General features: G+C 51.1%; 1 protein-coding gene across 1 annotated transcript; it reads left to right on the forward strand.

The window, feature by feature from the left end:
- The first annotated feature begins 395 nt into the window (after positions 1-395).
- On the forward strand, positions 396-18,373 carry smarcad1a (SWI/SNF-related, matrix-associated actin-dependent regulator of chromatin, subfamily a, containing DEAD/H box 1 a). Its single transcript, XM_035379720.1, has 23 exons — positions 396-916; positions 1,399-1,528; positions 2,039-2,180; positions 2,332-2,398; positions 3,556-3,653; positions 3,755-3,853; positions 4,117-4,195; positions 5,204-5,787; positions 8,700-8,896; positions 9,554-9,644; positions 10,959-11,058; positions 11,156-11,215; positions 11,329-11,404; positions 12,240-12,375; positions 12,498-12,629; positions 13,577-13,672; positions 14,141-14,258; positions 14,898-15,013; positions 16,095-16,283; positions 16,627-16,745; positions 16,838-17,020; positions 17,345-17,454; positions 17,932-18,373. Exons 1-23 carry the CDS (start codon positions 775-777, stop codon positions 17,991-17,993), a joined length of 3,126 nt encoding a protein of 1,041 aa, XP_035235611.1. The 5' UTR covers positions 396-774; the 3' UTR covers positions 17,994-18,373.
- Positions 18,374-18,387: the final 14 nt, after the last annotated feature.

Consider the following 18,387-nt stretch of genomic DNA (forward strand, 5'->3'; position numbering starts at 1 on the left):
TGGGAAATTATCATACAGAATCCTGATGAGCCAACACGTACAATATACTGAGAAATGTTGTGTAGGCCTTAAGTAGAACAGAAACAGTATCTTCAGGAACACTGGCAGCTTAACCCTAATGAAACATTTGCTGCTTTTAATATCTTCTCTTGCGTTTTTATATTTGATTGTTTGCTTGCTGAGAACACACTTATTTGCAATGAATGTTTACCAGTTAACTAAACCAAGTCCCAACTGTTTACATAGGGCTATAGTATATTCAACCGCATTTCGCGGTAAAGGAGTTGGAGCGGTTAGAGCCAATAGCATTCCGAGTTATGTTTCTGGTTTTTCTTTTTGTCTTTTGTCATTGGTGAAGAATTTCTATATTGTCTTTACGGCTGTCCAATAGAAAGCGTGTTTATTGGATACTCCAGGGCACTGCCGGTTCGCGGGAAATAGGCATCTTCGTAGTGCAGATTAGTCATTAGCGAGGATAAAAAATAGGGTGGTTAACCATTATTTTAACTGTATGAACTAAAATAACAAAGATTTTAGTCGTTATGCAGGCGTGCGCAAAAAATCTGTAACTGTCAATCTTGAGTGATTCATCGATATAATACGTTTGTTTTCGGTCCTATTGTACTAGCCGCCAAGCTAATAATCCAGACACTGGCGCGGTTAGCTTTCCCAACCTCTTTCCTAGCTATAATTTGGCTGAGAAAGAGTTTTATATCTAATAACGCTACACTGACAGCTGGGTAGTTAACTGTTAAGATAGTTGCTTCAGAAATAATGAGTTTATTTAATCTGGATCGGTTCCGTTATGGAGCAATTAAGACGAGCAATAAAATACAAATTGACACGACATCACCGGTACAAGAGCAACACAGCAGCTGGTCCTCAAGTCCGGACTCGGAAAAAGAGAATAAACCAAGTAGGTAGTTAATATTAGCTAGCCTGTTAATGTCTGCGAGAGACTGTATGATAGATTTGAAAGCTTGCGATTGTAAACTATACGATGGCGAATTACACAGGTTTTTGTCGCTGACAAAATATAGTATAGCTAGCTAGATACCTAGCTACCTGCCGTAGTCTATTCTCTTGTCAGGTGGTAACATTAATCGTTAAATGAGAATTTACTTGGTAATGTTGTCTGATTAGCTAGCTTTATGCGTTAACTGGTGTATGCGCAATAAACTTTGCTTAGCACAAAGTGTCCCGGTAAAATGACTCTTTAAATGTATTTAAAAAGTGTGGGAGATTGCCATACTCCATCTTGGGAAAAGTCTCGGTGTGCACAGCGTAACATTTCGCAGGCTATCAGTCTTGTTGACTAACTTGGCTATATGTACCCGTATTTTCTTTCTTTCTGTTGAATTTCCGAGAGCGGAATTAACTGTCTGGTGTTGTTCACAGTACCAGAAACTCCGGTGCACAAACGGCCATTTGGGAAAAAGCAAGGGAGAGAGGACGAGCTGGAGGAGCAGGACTCAGACTCGGGAGACTCTGCTGGTTCCAGAGCTGACATGCCAGTGAGAAAAATAAAGTAAGTATAAGCAAGCTACGAGCTTTAATGTGGCCTCATAACAATTTTGATGTTGTACCCATGTCCCCATTTCATAGTCATTTCCGTGTGCTGTAGTATTTCCATGTGCCAGAATTACATCTGAGTTGTTAAGGCTGCGCGGTCAGTTGTCCTCCCCAACCCAGAACTGAGCACTTAAGGGTGAAGTTCATTGATAGACAGACTCTATCAACAGTTTGCAGTGGTGCTGATGGGAGGTGAAGTTCTTCAGAGACTCGTAAAGCTTGTCATGGACTTCATTTCCCATCAGTAGTGATGAGAAGTATGGCTCATGCCTGTTTCCCCCATTGCTTCCTAACTTCCTATTGCATTGCTGGGGCGAATGGCCTGTCCTCATCGCTGTGTTGTGTTGTTCTGTTTTATGTTATGTTTTGTGTTGTGTTGTGTTATGTCATGTTATGTTATGTAATGCCTTGTTATCCTGTGTTATGTTATGTCGTGTTATATTGTGTTATTTTGTGTTATGTTAAGGACATGTGGACGGAAGCGTGCCATGGGGTCGAAAGCACAGGACTCTGGGTGTTCAGACGCGGGGGAGGACGAGGAGACTGAGGAGAAGGTGTCCAAGCTGCAGGAGATTTTCCCACAGAGGGACAGGCAGCAGCTGCTGGAGGTAAGATGCCCGACGCTGTCCCAGCGCAACAGGCGCTAAAGCACCAAAGCACCGGGACGGGCTGGCCCGCACCGGACTCTGGCCCGCACCGGACTCTGGCCCGCACCGGACTCTGACCCGTTTGTCTTTCTTTCTTTCTTCCGTGTTTCAGATCGCCAAAAGCACAAGCACTTTGCCCGGAGCTGTGGCCTCCTGCCTCATGATGTTCGGGGATGACGGTAAATGGCGGCGCGACCGGGGGAAACTGGAGTGCACCTGCTGGGCTGCTTCCTCTTAGCGCAACCGCAGTGTAGCCCCTTCCTATACACACTTTTGTAATTCTGTTTTTGTTGAGGGTGGGGTGGGGTGGGAAGGGGTGGGGGGGGGGTCAGTTAGAAACTGACAGTGCCAATTACTCAATCAAACTGCATCACACAAACACCTGCCACTGCTTACTTTCTGTGCCTACATGTTCTAAGTTAACCCCCCCCCCCCCCCCAGTACCGATTTGTTGCTTCTGTTGCTCCATGTCTATCTTCCTTATTGGAGATAAGCCGCACTGTTTCTTGGTTCTGAGGTGAGCACTGTTGTCACCCACGTATCTGGGGGGGGCCCACGAGTTCAGACATGCCCCATTTTTTGGCAGAAACTGACACTTATTGAAATCTTGGCAGTCGGGACGCACATTTATGTCCGGGCTTCCCCAACGAGAACAAGACATGTCCCCAGTCATCAACAGCACACAGCAGTCCACCCTGTTCCCTAACCGCAAAGTAATGCCCCCCCCCCCCCCTCGGATTTTCCACTATAGGTCTGCGATGCTCTCGGTGCCAGACTCTGTCATAAGTGTGCTTGTTGCTCCGGGCCCAACCTCCTCTGTAAGACCTTTCAAAACCACACGTTTGGAAGCCACACCTCTCCCCCAGGCCCCAGGCCAAGCCACAGAGCATCAGATTGTGTCCTTATGTTGGCATAAATAGAGTCCTTCCCTACCAGGGGCAAGACCATTGGTGGCGCCCTCTCCATTATTCGTTTCACTACAGTGTTTTTGTTTTTTGCATTTAAGAAAAAGCAGAGTATTCGGTGTTGCAAAGTTCTCTCCCTCACTCATCTGTTGTAGGATTTTTTAGGAGCATTTGCTTCTCAAAACTAATGTGTGCTAACTGGGAAAATAATTTAGGCGCACATCTGCTTATTGGGATGCTGTTGTTTGTTCCTAAATTTTTCAAATTACGAGCACCTTGGGGAAAAAAACATTAGCACAGAACCCTGTAGAGCTGTCTGTTCTGCTCCTGGTGGCTCACTGCAGCAGTAGTGCTGTTGAGTTTAGGCCCTTGGCCTCAGCGCTGTGGGACGGGGGTCTGAGTGAGCGCGTCTGTCTGTGGCGGTTCTGCAGATCCCGACTCCTCGCGGAAGAGGAAGCTGGACGGGTCCGGCGACAGCTCCCAGGACGGCGACGCTGCCCAGCCCAGTAAGAGGCGGCGGCCATCTGCGGTGAGTGACCGCCATTTTCCCGGCTCGACCGCGCGTAGAAATGAATGGAATGGAGGGGGTGTGCTAACGCAGCACACTTTTTTCCCCTTCTGACCAATCAGGCCAGCGACTCTGACCTGGAGGGGGCGGAGCCAAACTGGGAGAAGCAGGAAGCCATGGTGAAGAGGCTGCAGAGGAAGTTCCCTGACCTGGACAAAGAGGTGAGCTTCTGTCCCTCTGACAAGGCCGACAGGAGGCAAAAAAGAAATCGTAAAAAATAAATTTTAAAAAAATTTGAAAAACTGGTGAAAAAAATTAGTTTTACAAAAAATTTGTATACTGACAAAACTCTTAAGCACAAAAAACACACCCCACTTCTCGACCACGTGGGTCAGACCCTGCACCGAGCAGCACTTGACTGAACATCTGGAACGAGGACTGTTCAGTGACTCAACACTGTGACTGTGACCCCGCTCTGTGGCAGGAGCTGCGTGCTGTCCTTGAGGAACACGACTGGGACTGCGACGATGCCCTGGAAGTGCTTCGCCTGTTCTCAGACCAAGGTAAAGCCATAAAAACACTCAGCCGGGGGTGGGGGTGGCACGTGTGCTTCAGTGTGTGTGTGTGGGTGGGCGTTCGATGGTGTTGGTCACCCAACTGCGCTTTCAGGTGAAACGGCCTATTCAGTTTGCGACATGCAGCACAACTGTTCTCTGTCCTGCTCCACTTGGTGCTTGTAGAAAGTTCGGTGGGGGGTAACGCAGCAGAACACGTATCTCTCCATCTCAACTTTAAAAACCATGCCTTTTTTCTTTCTTTCTTTTTTTTGGCAAGGTCTTATCACTGAATCAAAAGCTTTCAATCAACCATTAGGCGACAAGTCCTTACCTGTCCAGGAACACCGCCTCTTGCAACATTTGCAACAGTATTACCTTTAAAAAATTTTTTTTTTAAATTTTAACTTACCATAACCAATTAGTGGGAAACCATTTTTAAACGATTAAAGTGACATGCCCATCTTTGAGCTCTTACTGAGCTTCAGTAATCCTGTTGCTATCGTGAATACCTTTCATAATCCCATAAGTGTTATTTAAATGTCCTTTCACTCAGAATCTGGGCTTGATTGATGAGAGTGTCGTGTGTAACAGCTGTACAGCGTCGTGGAGGAAAACTTCTGCATTTGTTCATGTTCAGTATTGACTCATTAATGACTTAATTCAGTCGAACTGCATTGCTGTCTGTCGTCAGCTGTGAGAAGCACATTTAAGCAACTGGATTTACTCCAGGCAAGAAAATATCTGAAAGTGACAAAGATTTACAAAGTCCAATCTATTTTATTGATTTGCTCTGCTTACCGACCATGAGTTTGTGTGTGTGTGTGCATGTGCGTGTGTGTAATAGTTTGGATGGCTGTTGTGATTGGTGATTATAGTGCTTAGGGGGACTGGTTTAACTGGAATAACACAAAGTGAATATTGATCACGGGTATTTCAGGGATATTTCAGGGGTATTTTAAGGGTATACACACACAGGTTCAGTTGCTCATTCCCCTGCATTGATGTTGGCTGCAGATGAGGAGTCCAGCTCCCCAGAGGCCCAGGAGAAGAAGCCCAAAGCCGCCCGGAGCTCCAGAGACGCCCGGCCGAGCGACGCCCGCCCCCCGAAAGGCGGCAAACGGGCCGGCGGCGGCGGCGCGGGCGCTGGGGACGGCCGAGCGTCTGAGCTCTCGGGGTGGCTGACCTCCGAAAGCGCGGCGAAGCGTACCCTGCCCCCGCCAGCGGTGGGGAAGGCCCAGAACGGGATCGGCCCGGGGAAGGCCCAGAACGGGATCGGCCCGGGGAAGGCCCAGAACGGGCCCGCCACGGCGAAGGCACAGGCGTCAGAGCGGAGGCGGCGGGCGGAGGAGAGGATGGCGGCGGACGGCAGCTCCGCGGACGAGGACTCGGCCGACAGCGAGTTCGGGGGTTCCTCGGAGGAGGAGGAGGAGGGGCTGGACTCGGACTGCGAGGACGGGGTGGGCCCCCAGCTGAGAGGCCGGATCCTGGCCTTCTTCCAGGAGGCGTCGCTGGACGAGCTCTCCCTCATCGCCGGCTGCTCGGTGAAGAAGGCCCAGAAGATCGCCGAGCTGCGGCCCTTCAGGGTGTGGCGGGACCTGGTAAGGGCACCTTCCTCCCCGGCCGTGCGCACTCTTCCTCGGCCTCTGATTTCTCTCACCTCGTCCTCCTGTGCCAGTGGTTTCCAGCCCCGTTCCTGGAGATCTACCGTCCCGTGCATTTCCATTTCAACCCTAATTTGGCACACCTGACTCTAATAACCAGATCAAATGAGATCTCCAGGAACAGGGTTGGGCAGCCCTGCTCTAGCTGTTGAGTGAGGTGTGCTTTCTTTGTTAGGCTTTGAGTGTAAACCTACAGGACAGTAGATCTCCAGGAGCAGGGTTGGGTACCACTGGTGTAGATCTACTGTGAGCAGGCTAAACTGGGGCTCTTTGGCAGAGGGTCGCTGTGGAATTGGTTGATTCTCTGAACTGGCACCAGTTTTAAATCTAACAGCCCTGGCCGTTATACCATCATGTATGGTGCTGCCCTGTGGAGTTATAAAGCAGGGGTGGCTTTAGCTCAGGAGGTAGAGCGGTTGTCTAGCAACCGGGGAGTTTTCAGTTCGATGTTCTGGGTGTGTCCAAGCAGGATGCCTAACCTGTGATTAATCTCTAATTGCAGGTTGGCGCCTTGCGCCGTTGGTGTGTGTGTGTGCGTGTGTGCGTGTGTGCGTGTGTGCGTGTGTGTGCGTGCATGAACGGGTGAATTAGAGGCATTCGTTGAAAAGCGCTTTGTGCAGTTGTTGCTGGAAAAATGCGCTTTATAAATGCAGTTTATTTACCGTTTTAAGGACGTTAAAAACGGCCAAAGCTTCAGCAGTTTTTTAAACAGAAGACTGAACCGTTTAAATGTCTTAATGAAAACAAACAGGCGAAACAAAAACGTATACAGTTTTTTAAATTGCGTACAGGGAAGTGATTGAACAGTGTTGCTGAGTAGGCTCTAAATGTGACAGAATACCTCCTGATACTTCCACTGCAGTCACCTGGCTGTTTAGTTCTGCTTATCTCGCTTCAGTTCGTCTCGCCCGGTATCTGCAGGTAGATCGATAAACCCTCTCACTGCAGCGAATTAAATTCCTAATCTCCTAATAGCTTTCCGCCAGGCCTGTTCATTTGTCTTGCTGATCGTATCTCTCGCTTTGCGTTTCTCTTCTCTTCTCCCATAGGTCTCGTTTACGGTTATACCGTAAATTGCCGACATAGAAGCAGGTTGTTACATCCGTCCCTCTCGTACAGCAGGCGTACCGCAAGGTCATTTGTTTGTAAATACTTTCTACGATGGGATAAAAGTTAAAATGGCGACGCCTGCGCAGTAGTGGTGGAGCTCGACTCTTTAAAATTTAGAAATGACTTTCGAGGCGCAGTGCTCTGCTCTCCAAATCCCTTTGGGAGGTTTAGCAGTGAAATTCAGCGTGATGATTGCACAATGATCCAGGGCGGGAAAGGGAAGTTCAGCTCGCCGAACTCTGAAAGTGTTGTGAAGGGAAAATGGCCTCGTGCCCTCCAGGGAAAAGGGACCATTTCACTGGAGAAGCAAAGCTTAGAAATCACATTTCTGTGCTTTCTGTTTGAGAACTAAGCTAACATTTCAAATTTTAATTTTTGAAATTTAGGCGACTGGTACAGTTGATCTTCAGGAATGTGATTCAGGCATTAAGTCGATTTTTACCTTTTCGCCTTTCCTGTGAAATGGTTGAGTGCCAGACCTGCTTCTCAAGCTTCCTTCACATCTCCACACCTGTTCCCAGGCCCGCCGTCCTGCCTCTGACTGCCTGCTGGCTGTTAAGTTGTTAGATTTTTAGTGTGATTTTTAAAAAATGCTTTTTTTATGTGTTCATTATCCAGAGATGTGCAACAGACCGATTTTTAAATGTTTTTCATCCACTAGTTCTGGTTCTGTGTGCACCCTCCGCAGAACTGGGACCGGGGGGATCGAGCCACAAATGCTTCTGTTTCCGCAGAATCAAGAGCCTCGGTGTGTGTGAGGGTGTCGGTCTTTAAGGCAAATTGGTTCTCCCCCCATTCGAACGGACTCAAATTCTCTGGAAAATAAATTAAAATTTATTTAGGAAATTTTGATCAATTTTAAGTCAGTGGTTTGTGTGTGTGTGTGTGTGTCTGTATGTATATAACCACATGCGTAAAGCAGAACAGTCGTTGCAGTGTTGTTTGTGTGTGCGCCTGACCCTTACGGCACGACGCGCGTGTTTGGGTGAGGATGAACGTTGAGGGTGTTGGGCGTTGATGAGATTCCGTGGAAAAGCGCCATGTCTCTCTCTCCCCCTCCCGGTGGCTATGAGCCGGGCCGGGCTTCTGTGGCAGGTCCGCCCGCACACGCCCCCGCACCGCTGCCAAGTGCGATCGTATCAGCAGGGGGGGGGGGGGCACTCCTGTGGCTGCTGCAGGTGCTTCTCCTGGGGCAGGTCTGCTGCATGTGGGTGAGGGGTAATGAGGTGTTACACGGTGGGGGGGGGTAATAAAACCACAAAATACCCCCAGGGCCCGGAGCGTCCCGACACCCCCGGTCTCTCTGGAGCCAAGCGGCACTTCAGAGAGGAGCGGGAACGCCTGGGAGAGGGAGAGAGAGGGATGGAGGGAGAGGGAGAGAGCTGGAGAGAGGGAGGGAGGGAGGGAGGGAGGGATGGAGAGAGAGGGAGGGAGAGGGAGGGATGGTGAGGGGGGAGAGGGAGGGAGAGAGGGAGAGCAAGTGAGTCAGAGAGAGGGGGAGAGAGAAAGGGAGAGAGAGCCGGGGGGGGAGAGGGAGAGAGTGAGAGTGAGTCAGAGGGGGAGGGAGAGAGAGAGAGAGAGAGGAGAGAGAGAGAGAGAGGAGAGAGCGAGTCAGAGGGGGAGGGAGAGAGAGGAGAGAGAGAGTGAGAGGGGGAGGGAGAGAGAGAGAGAGTGAGAGAGTCAGAGGGAGAGAGAGAGAGGTGTAACCGGCCCGCTCCGCCCGCTCTTCTCTCCTCCAGGAGGAGGTCTTCCACAAGGCGAACGGCCTCTCCATGGAGCTGGTGTGGGGCTGCCGCCTGGTGCTGAAGGAGCGGGAGGTGGTGCTCGGCCTGATGGGAAAGTGCGAGACCATCGCCCGCCGCATGATGGAGGACGTGACCCGGGTCATCGAGAGGGGCGTGGGCTCCATGAAGCAGCCCTCCGTCCTCAACAGCAGGTGCGCTCTCACCCCACGACGATATAAACTTATAAACAGTGTCCATGTCGACGTTCTCAGCCCCTGTGTGTGAGCCAGAGAGCCTGATACTGTCCTGTCTACGGCCCCCTTCATTGTTGGCCTTCAGAAGCCTTGTTGACAAAAAACTGCTTCAGAAACCTTGTTTCACAGACTGTCTATGCTTCAGAAACCTTGTTTCACGGACTGTCTATGCTTCAGAAACCTTGTTTCACAGACTGTCTATGCTTCAGAAACCTTGTTTCACAGACTGTCTATGCTTCAGAAACCTTGTTTCACAGACTGTCTATGCTTCAGAAACCTTGTTTCACAGACTGTCTATGCTTCAGAAACCATGTTTCACAGACTGTCTATGCTTCAGAAACCTTGTTTCACAGACTGTCTATGCTTCAGAAACCTTGTTTCACGGACTGTCTATGCTTCAGAAGCCTTGTGCGTGAGCTCATCATGCTTCAGAAGTCTCATTCAGAAATGAACTTTGTTTCCTTGTTCAGAAACTGGCCGTGCTTCAGAAGCCACGTTCACAAACTAGTTCAGCAGCATCGTTTGCGAGCTAACCATGACTCTCTTTCACTGACGGGTTTTTTTGTTTTTGTTTTTGTTTTTGTTTTTGTTCTTTTGCTTTCCTGGCGATGCCAGACTCCAGCTGAAGCCGTACCAGCTGATTGGACTGAACTGGCTGGTTCTGCTGCACCAGCACAAGCTGAGCGGCATCTTGGCGGATGAGATGGTGAGAAGTTGACCTCGGCTGCAAATTTAAAAGGAGAATACTCTTTACAGGGTTAACAGAAAAACAATTCATGTGTAATTATATTATCAAACACCCTGTTCGTTATTTCTGTTGCTTCCATCAAGTTGCAATCAACTGCCACAAGAGCTTGTTAATTGCATAGTGAGTTAGTGTGTTCAACATAAGGACATGTCTCCGATTCCGAGACAAAAAGAAAGGACGACTCCATTCGACACCCTTGGAGCCAAACTGGGTGTGGTGGGTGCAGGTGTGACTCATTCTAAGCGCATTGCCCCTCTTCACGAAAGCCAAAGTCAAAACAATAATTTGAAAGTCATAACAAAAGCTGTCTTAGCAAGCAAAGTATGTGACCGTTATGTTTGTTTTTCTGTAAAACTAAAGTCATAAAGTTTCAAAGCATGCATGTAGACTGCAGCGTCCATTTATGGAGATGGAGATAAAGATGTAGATTTGTCTTATCTGTTATTTGGAGCCCTTTTGATTTCTGACATCTTGATCTGAGATTAATTGCTATTCCCAAGTTGTCTGTCAGCTCCAGTTTAAGTGTTTTTCTTTTTTTAATTTTAAACTAATAACGAGATTGTGGAACATCACCAAAACATCACAGTGTGTCCCTCCGAATTATGCTTGGTTTATTGAAGCACGACCCAGCTGGGCACAGAACTGCGTTTCAGTTCAAAGAGCTGTTCTGTTGGTATTAATATGCCCCGCTTTCCAAGGATGAAAGGGAAACACAGTAATTGACTGTAAAATATTCAGAGACAGTATGCTGCATTTGTACCGTTTTCCCCAGAGTGCAGCGTTGAGCTTTGAATATTATTATCATTGGATGAGCGGGAATCCCCTGGAGACCTCCCTCTGCTTTTTAAGCCATTACTGCACGCTAAACACAAGAGCCAGGGCTGTAGAAAAAGGGGTTCTTCCTGCCACAGTCTGGGGTGGCTGACCTTCTGACAACACTGGGCATGGGCCAGGCCCAGATTCGTAACGTGACAGATTCTCTAGATCAGCCAGATACTCCACTCCGCATTCTCAGCACTGAAAATTTAGTCTCCCTGTTGACGGGAAAACATCCCAGAGTGACGCATCTTGCGATAATCAATTGAAAAGCGATATCGGCCAGCAGTAGACATTGCAAAATTGCCAACTTTTCCATGGCATCCCGACAATGCACAAAACCCCCAAACAGTGAGCAACTTAAGACAAATACTTTTAGACTTTAAAATGAGATCAAGCAGTTTATGCTGCTCTTTTCTTAACTTCAGGGGAATTTTTTTTTTTAATGATCCGCAGGGTTTGGGGAAGACGATCCAGGCCATCTCCTTTCTGGCCAGCCTGTACCAGGACGGCAACACGGGCCCCCATCTCATCATTGTGCCCTCCTCTACCCTGGGTGAGACGCCCGAAAATGGTCACTAGACTGTGGGTTCAGTTTTTTAGTTGGTTTCTTCTTCTGGGAAATATTGCTGATAGAAGGTTCCTCTCTGCAGATAACTGGGTGAGGGAGCTGAAACTGTGGTGTCCCAGTTTGGCGGTGCTCGTCTACTACGGTGAGCTGATCTTTCCCCGTTCACCCGTGTCACTTCCTGTTTGATGACATCACTTTCCTCATTAAGCTGCTGTTGAGTTGATTGGCCCGCCCCCTCCTCGTTTTTGTGTTTAGGGTCCGCGGAAGACCGCAGGTACCTGCGCCACGACATCCTCAGCAAGGAGGTGGAGTTCAACATCATTGTGACCACGTGAGTTCCCTCTTAAAGCTCCCCGTCTGTCATTTCAGGGGGTTTCATGTTTTTGTTCCCACCCACCCCACCCCAAACCCAACCATTTTCCCCTGCAGTTTCGCAGTTGGTAGTGTGACTTCTCCGACACTGCGTTTGGAGTTTGGCGTCGCGCTACTGCCATCTGGTGGGAAGTAGCGGAAGCACGCTCTGCACCTGTTTACCCCCCCCCCCCGGCAGAATGCACAGGGCGATGCATTGTGAGCTCATAATGAAGTGGGGAATATCTGGCGGGAGATGCATTAATTATTGATATTAATTGAGCGTTTACGCCGAGCAAAGCGGCCCCATGGGAAGCGGAGGCATGGATCAGCCTCGTAAATTACTGTCTGAACCCCTGTCTGAGGACATTAAGGCTTGCACTGGGTGAGCCAGTCAGGCATTGGCTCATTCCATTGTGGCCTACTGGGAATTCTGGGAATTTCCCCCCCTGTCAGGAATCTAGAGGTGGTCTGAGGATGCCTACACAGTCTCAGCAAACCCAGTTTGCTACGTGTGCTCCCAAAATACTGCTTCCCACGTTTGCCTCACATTCAGGAGAACATTCCAGAAGCAACTTTAATGGAGGTCATTTGGAACTGTGAAATGTTTGTAATTTTGAAATACTTTGGAATAAATTAACATTTACTAGTCCAGTTCCTTTTATTTCATTGGAAGTATTTACTTAGATTGTGCTCGCTGTATTTTAAAAATAGGCTAGATAGTTCGTAGTTGTAAGATTGTCTCACCTTTACACAATCAAAATCCAAATAGAGAACGGTAACCTTTTTATCCCGTTTTTGGTTCTGGGTTGCAGGTACAACACTGCGATTGGGAACGAGTACGACCGGAGCCTGTTCCGGAAGCTTCGGCTGGAGTACGCCGTGTTCGACGAGGGCCACATGCTGAAGAACATGAACTCCATGCGCTATCGCCACCTCATGGCCATCAACGTCAGTGCACCCCGAGTTACCCAAACGCCCCCTGCGTGTGCCAGCGGGTCGTCCGTGTGGCGGCGGTGCCGAATGACACTCTCTCGGTCCCCCCCCCCCCCCCCTCCACCCCCGCCCCACAGGCTCATTACCGCCTCCTGCTGACGGGAACCCCCCTGCAGAACAACCTGCTGGAGCTGATGTCCCTGCTCAACTTCATCATGCCCACCATGTTCTCCAGCAGCACCTCGCAGATCGCCAAGATGTTCTCCATGGTAACGGGGCGGGGGCGGGGCGGAGGCCAGACCTCTGAGAGCGTCAGATCTCGTCCAATCACTTCCCCCCCCCCCCCCCCTCTTTCTTTTAAAGCTGGGACGCCCCAACCCTGTTCCTGGAGATCTACCGTCCTGCAGGTTTTCATTTCAACCCTAATTTGGCACACCTGACTCAGTGAGATCTCTTGCTGGTGTGGCTTTGTTAGGGTTGGAGTGAAAACCTGCAGGACGGTGGATCTCCAGGAGCACGGTGGGGCAGCCCTGCTCTAAAGTGTTCATTAAACCACGAGATGAAGATCTACCATGAACTTTATGTACATTTATACAGAAATGAGTTTGATGATTCTTGTGAGGTTTCCTTTCTAGACCAGTTCAGTGGCCAGGCCCACCGATGGTCCCCATTCTGATCTTTGGGGTCTGCACTAGTCATACTGCCAATGGCCAGAATACTAAGGCACGTTCATGAGCACCTGTTCTTGTGAAGTCTTTATGGACCATAAAAGTCAGGTTTTTTTTTCTTCTTCTTTTTTTCTTTTACGTTTAATTGGTGTGACTCAGTCACGGTCATTGCCAAAAACCTGTCAGAGAGCCGTGTGCGCTAAGTTGTGTAGTTGCAGGGCTTAACGTTCTCCGGGGCGGGCGGTAAGCCTGCATGCTAACGAGGCGCGCGTAGCAGCTGAACGCCGCTGCCTGAAGGCCTGTTTCTGACGGGGGGGGGGGGGGAGAGATCTTCTGCTGTCTGCGTGCGCATTTTAATCAGGCAGAGGTGTTTACTGGGAAAACAGCAGAGGCAGCAGCTGCCGTTCTGCTGATAAAATCACAGCGTGATCTACGCGACGTACGGCGAGGGCTCTGAACCGGCTGATGGGCGCGTTTTTTAACCAATCAGCTCGACCGCTGACCCTGAGCTCCGCGTTTTTTTGTTTTGTTTTGTTCTCCTGGGACAGAAATCTGCGGAGGAAAAGAGCAGCTTCGAGCAGGACAGGATCGCTCACGCCAAGCTCATCATGAAGCCCTTCATCCTCAGGAGGGTGAAGAGTGAGGTGAGGGCTCGGACGTTAGCGTTTAAAAATGAAAATGGCTGCCGTTCATCACTCATGTGGGTGCTACACATTGGTGGCGGATGAGTAGAGTTTTCTCCTCTTCGCTATTAAGTGCTTTTAGTGTGAGAGAAAGCACTATATAAATAAATGGTATCATTGTTATTGTTGTTACTATTATTGTTATTCTCATTGTTATTATAGTAAGTAGACATTATTATCATTATTAGTAACCTCACAAAAAGACTCCAGACAGCAGTTGGTGGTCTGTGTCCGGAACTGACAGAAGGTGTTGGGGCAGAAGGGGCGGCCCCTGCAAATGGCTACTTCTCTCCCTATTGGCCAAGCAGAAAAGAGGGGCGGAGCAGGGGAGGGCACCTGAGGTAACAAGCATTCGTTTACGGATCTCTCTCCCCCTCCCTCTCTCTCTCCCTCTCCCCCTCCATCTCTCTCACTCTCTCCACACTGCAGGTGCTGAAGCAGCTGCCGGACAAGGAGGAACGGCTGGAGTTCTGCCCCATGAGCGAGAAGCAGCAGGAGCTCTACTCCGCCCTGTTCCAGAGGTCGAAGCGCTCGGCTAGCGCTGAGAGTAGGTCCTGCAGCACGTTAGCGGCTAGCGCTGAGAGTAGGTCCTGCAGCACGTTAGCGGCTAGCGCTGAGAGTAGGTCCTGCAGCACGTTAGCGGCTAGCGCTGAGAGTAGGTCCTGCATCACGTTAGCGGCTAGCGCTGAGAGTAGGTTCCGCAGCACGTTAGCGGCTAGCGCTGAGAGTAGGTTCCGCAGCACGTTAGCGGCTAGCGCTGAGAGTAGGTCCTGCATCACGTTAGCGACTAGCGCTGAGAGTAGGTCCTGCAGCACGTTAGCGACTAGCACTGAGAGTAGGTCCTGCAGCACGTTAGCGACTAGCACTGAGAGTAGATCCTGCATCACGTTAGCGGCTAGTGCTGAGAGTAGGTCCTGCAGCACGTTAGCGGCTAGCGCTGAGAGTAGGTCCTGCAGCACGTTAGCGACTAGCGCTGAGAGTAGATCCTGTAGCACGTGGAGTATGTTGCTCGCACCTTCAGCCCCTCCACTCATCAGCACGAAACACAAACGGGTCGCACGTGTGTTAGCACGAAACACAGACAAGGTTTGCGTTTCTCTGTCTGCATCTCTCCGTGTCTGTTTCTGTCTCTTACTCTGTGTGTCTCTCTCCTTCTCTCCCTCCCTCTCTCCCTCTCTCTCCTCAGAGCGGGTGCTCCTGAACGTGATGATGGCGCTGAGGAAGATGGCGAACCACCCGCTGCTGCACAGGCAGTACTACACCGCCGAGAAGCTGGCCGTCATGAGCCGCCTCATGCTCAAGGTTCGGTTCCCTCACGCCGCCGCCAAACAGGACAAAACACAAACGCGTCCCTCGTGTGTGTGTGTTAGGACGAAGCCCGAAATGGCGCAGTTCTCTCTTCCTCCGTTCTCACAATATCCGATTTGTGTATTATAAGTCTTCTTTGTTATGTTTACTATATATATATATTTTATTTTATTTATTTATTTAAAAAAAAAAAAATTTTATATAGTTATGAGCCTACTGCTAACGCTGTAATTACACTCATTGGTAGAACTTTCATAGTGTTTTCTGTGTGAGGCACTTTCCTCTTGCAACACTCTTAACTGGAGCAGACGATGTGTTCTGCTCAGACTGAAGTAGCTCACCGCGGTCATTTCCCGCCCTGTTCCTGTCGTTAGCGCGGCCAGCCGCCGCAGACGCATCGCTAATCAGCCGCGCGACGCGAGCACTGTGGCGCGAGCGCGATTGAGGCCTCTTTACCGACCGGTGGACGAATGCAGAGAGAGCAGCGGAAGACCTGCCTGTTAGTGCTGTTTGTGTCAAACGGTATCGATTTCAACTTAGCGTCACTCTCGCCATTTTACGTAACGTAAATGTAAAAAAAAAATATAATAATAGGTTTGTTGCCTCCCAGGTGAATGTGACATTTATGGCAGAGCTTGCTAGCGCATGCCTGTGATCTCATGCCAGGCAGTTGGCGGGCCAGAAGTTACACGCTGTCTCGCTTTGGGAAATTGCTCAACCGGCTGCCGAGGACACAGACGTAAACACTGGCGCCCGGCCTCTCTATCACAGAGCTGCCTTAGCGCCTCGTCGCTAACAACCGCCGACTTCGCCGCGTGCCCTCACTTACACCCCGCCCTCTCACTGTCCCCCCGCCCCCTCCCTCACACTCCCCCCACCCCACCCTCTCACTGTCCCCCCGCCCCCTCCCTCACACTCCCCCCACCCCGCCCTCTCACTGTCCCCCCGCCCCCTCCCTCACACTCCCCCCACCCCGCCCTCTCACTGTCCCCCCGCCCCCTCTCTCACACTCCCCCCACGCCGCCCTCACTCTCCCCCCCACCCCGCCCTCTCACTCTCCCCCCGCCGCGCGCAGGAGCCCTCCCACCGCGACTCGGACCCCGCCCTCGTCCAGGAGGACATGGAGGTGATGTCGGACTTCGAGCTGCACCGGCTGTGCCAGCAGTACCCCGTCCTCTGGGAGCACCAGCTGGACAGCGAGAGGCTGCTGGACTCGGGCAAGTTCAGGCTGCTCACCACCCTGCTGGCCTCCCTCAAAGAGCAGGTACGCACCGGGAGGGGAGAGGGTCCAAGCCCTGGGCTCTTCAGGCCTGCTGCACACCCAGACTGACCATACCCACTCCTGACTACACTCCATACTGTGCTCTAAAGATCAGAATATATCAGTGGCTCCCAAACTCAGTCCTGGGGCCTCCCTGTGCTGGTTTTTGTTTCAACTGCAACTGCAATCCCTGAATTTTAACAATCTGTTCATTTTTCTTAATGTACATGTTTAGAGGCATGATTGACCCTTTTAGGTGTGCTCTTTGCTGTGCTGTTTACGGTGCTGCTCAGACCGCGCTGTGCTCTCGGTCCTGTGGTAACCGTGGGCGTGGTCTTGTCTCCAGGGCGACCGCGTGGTTCTGTTCAGCCAGTTCACCATGATGCTGGACCTGGTGGAGGTGCTGATGACTCACCTGAGCCACCGCTACGTGCGGCTGGACGGCTCCGTCCCCATGGCCGACAGGTGGGTCCCCAGCGCGCCACGCCCCGCTCGTTTGGGTCTCTTTCTTCCCTTTCGCTGTCCGTATTCACCAATCAGGTCTCACCTCCCCGCAGAATCGGCCTGATCGACCAGTTCAACACGGACCCCGACATCTTCGTCTTCCTCATCTCCACGCGGGCGGGGGGCCTGGGCATCAACCTGACCTCCGCCAACGTGGTCATTGTGCATGACATCGACTGCAACCCCTACAACGACAAGCAGGCCGAGGACCGCTGCCATCGGGTGGGCCAGACCAGGTGAGCGGGCGGGGCCGGGGCGGGGCCGGACCAGGTGAGCGGGCGGGCGGGATGGGGACCGCTGCCATCGGGTGGGCCAGACCAGGTGAGCGGGCGGGCGGGGCCAGACCAGGTGAGCGGGCGGGGCCGGGGCGGGGCCAGACCAGGTGAGCGTGCGGGGCCGGGGCGGGGTCAGACCAGGGGAGCGGGCAGGGCCGGGGCGGGGTCAGACCAGGTGAGCGGGCAGGCAGAACGGGGCGGGGGGGGATTTAAGAGGTGGAGGGCAGGAGGAGGGGCGTGTGAGGGGTGGAAGGTGCGCTCTCTCAGCTCCCTGTCCCCTTGCAGGACGGTGAAGGTGATTAAGCTGATCAGCAGGGACTCCATAGAGGACTGCATGCTGCGTTTGGGCCAGAAGAAGCTCAAGCTGGAGCAGGACATGACCGCCGCCGAGGAAGGTGAGCGACCATGTTTACCTGAGCGACCGGGTTCACCTGAGCGACCGCGCTCACCTGAGCGACCGGGTTTACCTGAGCGACCGCACTCACCTGAGAGACCGGGTTCACCTGAGCCCTGGTTCATCAGCAACCCCGTTCAGAGTTGTGACTGAATTAAAGCTAATTCAGAGTTGTGACTGAATGAAAGCTAATTCAGAGTTGTGACTGAATGAAAGCTAATTCAGAGTTGTGACTGAATTAAAGCTAATTCAGAGTTGTGACTGAATGAAAGCTAATTCAGAGTTGTGGTTGATTTGCTGTGGCAATGCCGGGGATGTGGTGATGGTCATTCTTGGATCACACCTGAATACAGGTTTGGGCCTCACTTAACAGCATGGTTCTGTTTGAAGATGGGTTCAGGTGTTTCAGTAACCCCTGGTTCTAACAGGAGGCTTCTGTTCTGTCCCCCTCCCTCCCTCCCCCCTCCTCCTCCTCCAGGTGGTGAGGGTTCGATGCCAGAGAACATGGCGTCCCTACTGAAAACGTCTCTGGGACTGTAAGCTCTCCATAACCCCCCTCAACCCCAACCACTACCAGTACTGTATTAACTCCAAACCCCCCGGCTCCCCCCCCCTCCTCCTGGCCTAGACCACATTCCGGGAGACACCTCCCACCCCACGGGTGGACTGGGACCAGCCGTTGGGACGCCCCTATCCGACCTCCCTCCCCCCAGGTTTTCTGCACTACAGCATGAACTGAGCAGAGGCAAGGGGGACTCAGGGGGAGGGGGGGGGGGGTTATTTGTGTTTGTATCGTAATCGTTGATGCTAAACATCTTGTTGTCGTTTTTTTTGTATTTTTTGACCTTTATTTACTGTGCTGCTAGAACAAAGTTTTGCGAGTTTAAAACTGTCTAATAAAGATTTCACATTAATGGAGAGGATTTGTACCACA

This window comes from Anguilla anguilla, chromosome 10, assembly GCF_013347855.1.
Source record: "Anguilla anguilla isolate fAngAng1 chromosome 10, fAngAng1.pri, whole genome shotgun sequence".
NCBI lineage: Eukaryota > Metazoa > Chordata > Actinopteri > Anguilliformes > Anguillidae > Anguilla > Anguilla anguilla.

Coding starts and splice junctions, on each gene's coding strand:
- smarcad1a (XM_035379720.1), top strand. CDS start 775: ATGAGTTTATTTAATCTGGATCGGTTCCGTTATGGAGCAATTAAGACG. Junction 1,529..2,038: donor ATGCCAGTGAGAAAAATAAA/GTAAGTATAAGC, acceptor TGTTATGTTAAG/GACATGTGGACGGAAGCGTG. Junction 17,455..17,931: donor CATGACCGCCGCCGAGGAAG/GTGAGCGACCAT, acceptor CTCCTCCTCCAG/GTGGTGAGGGTTCGATGCCA.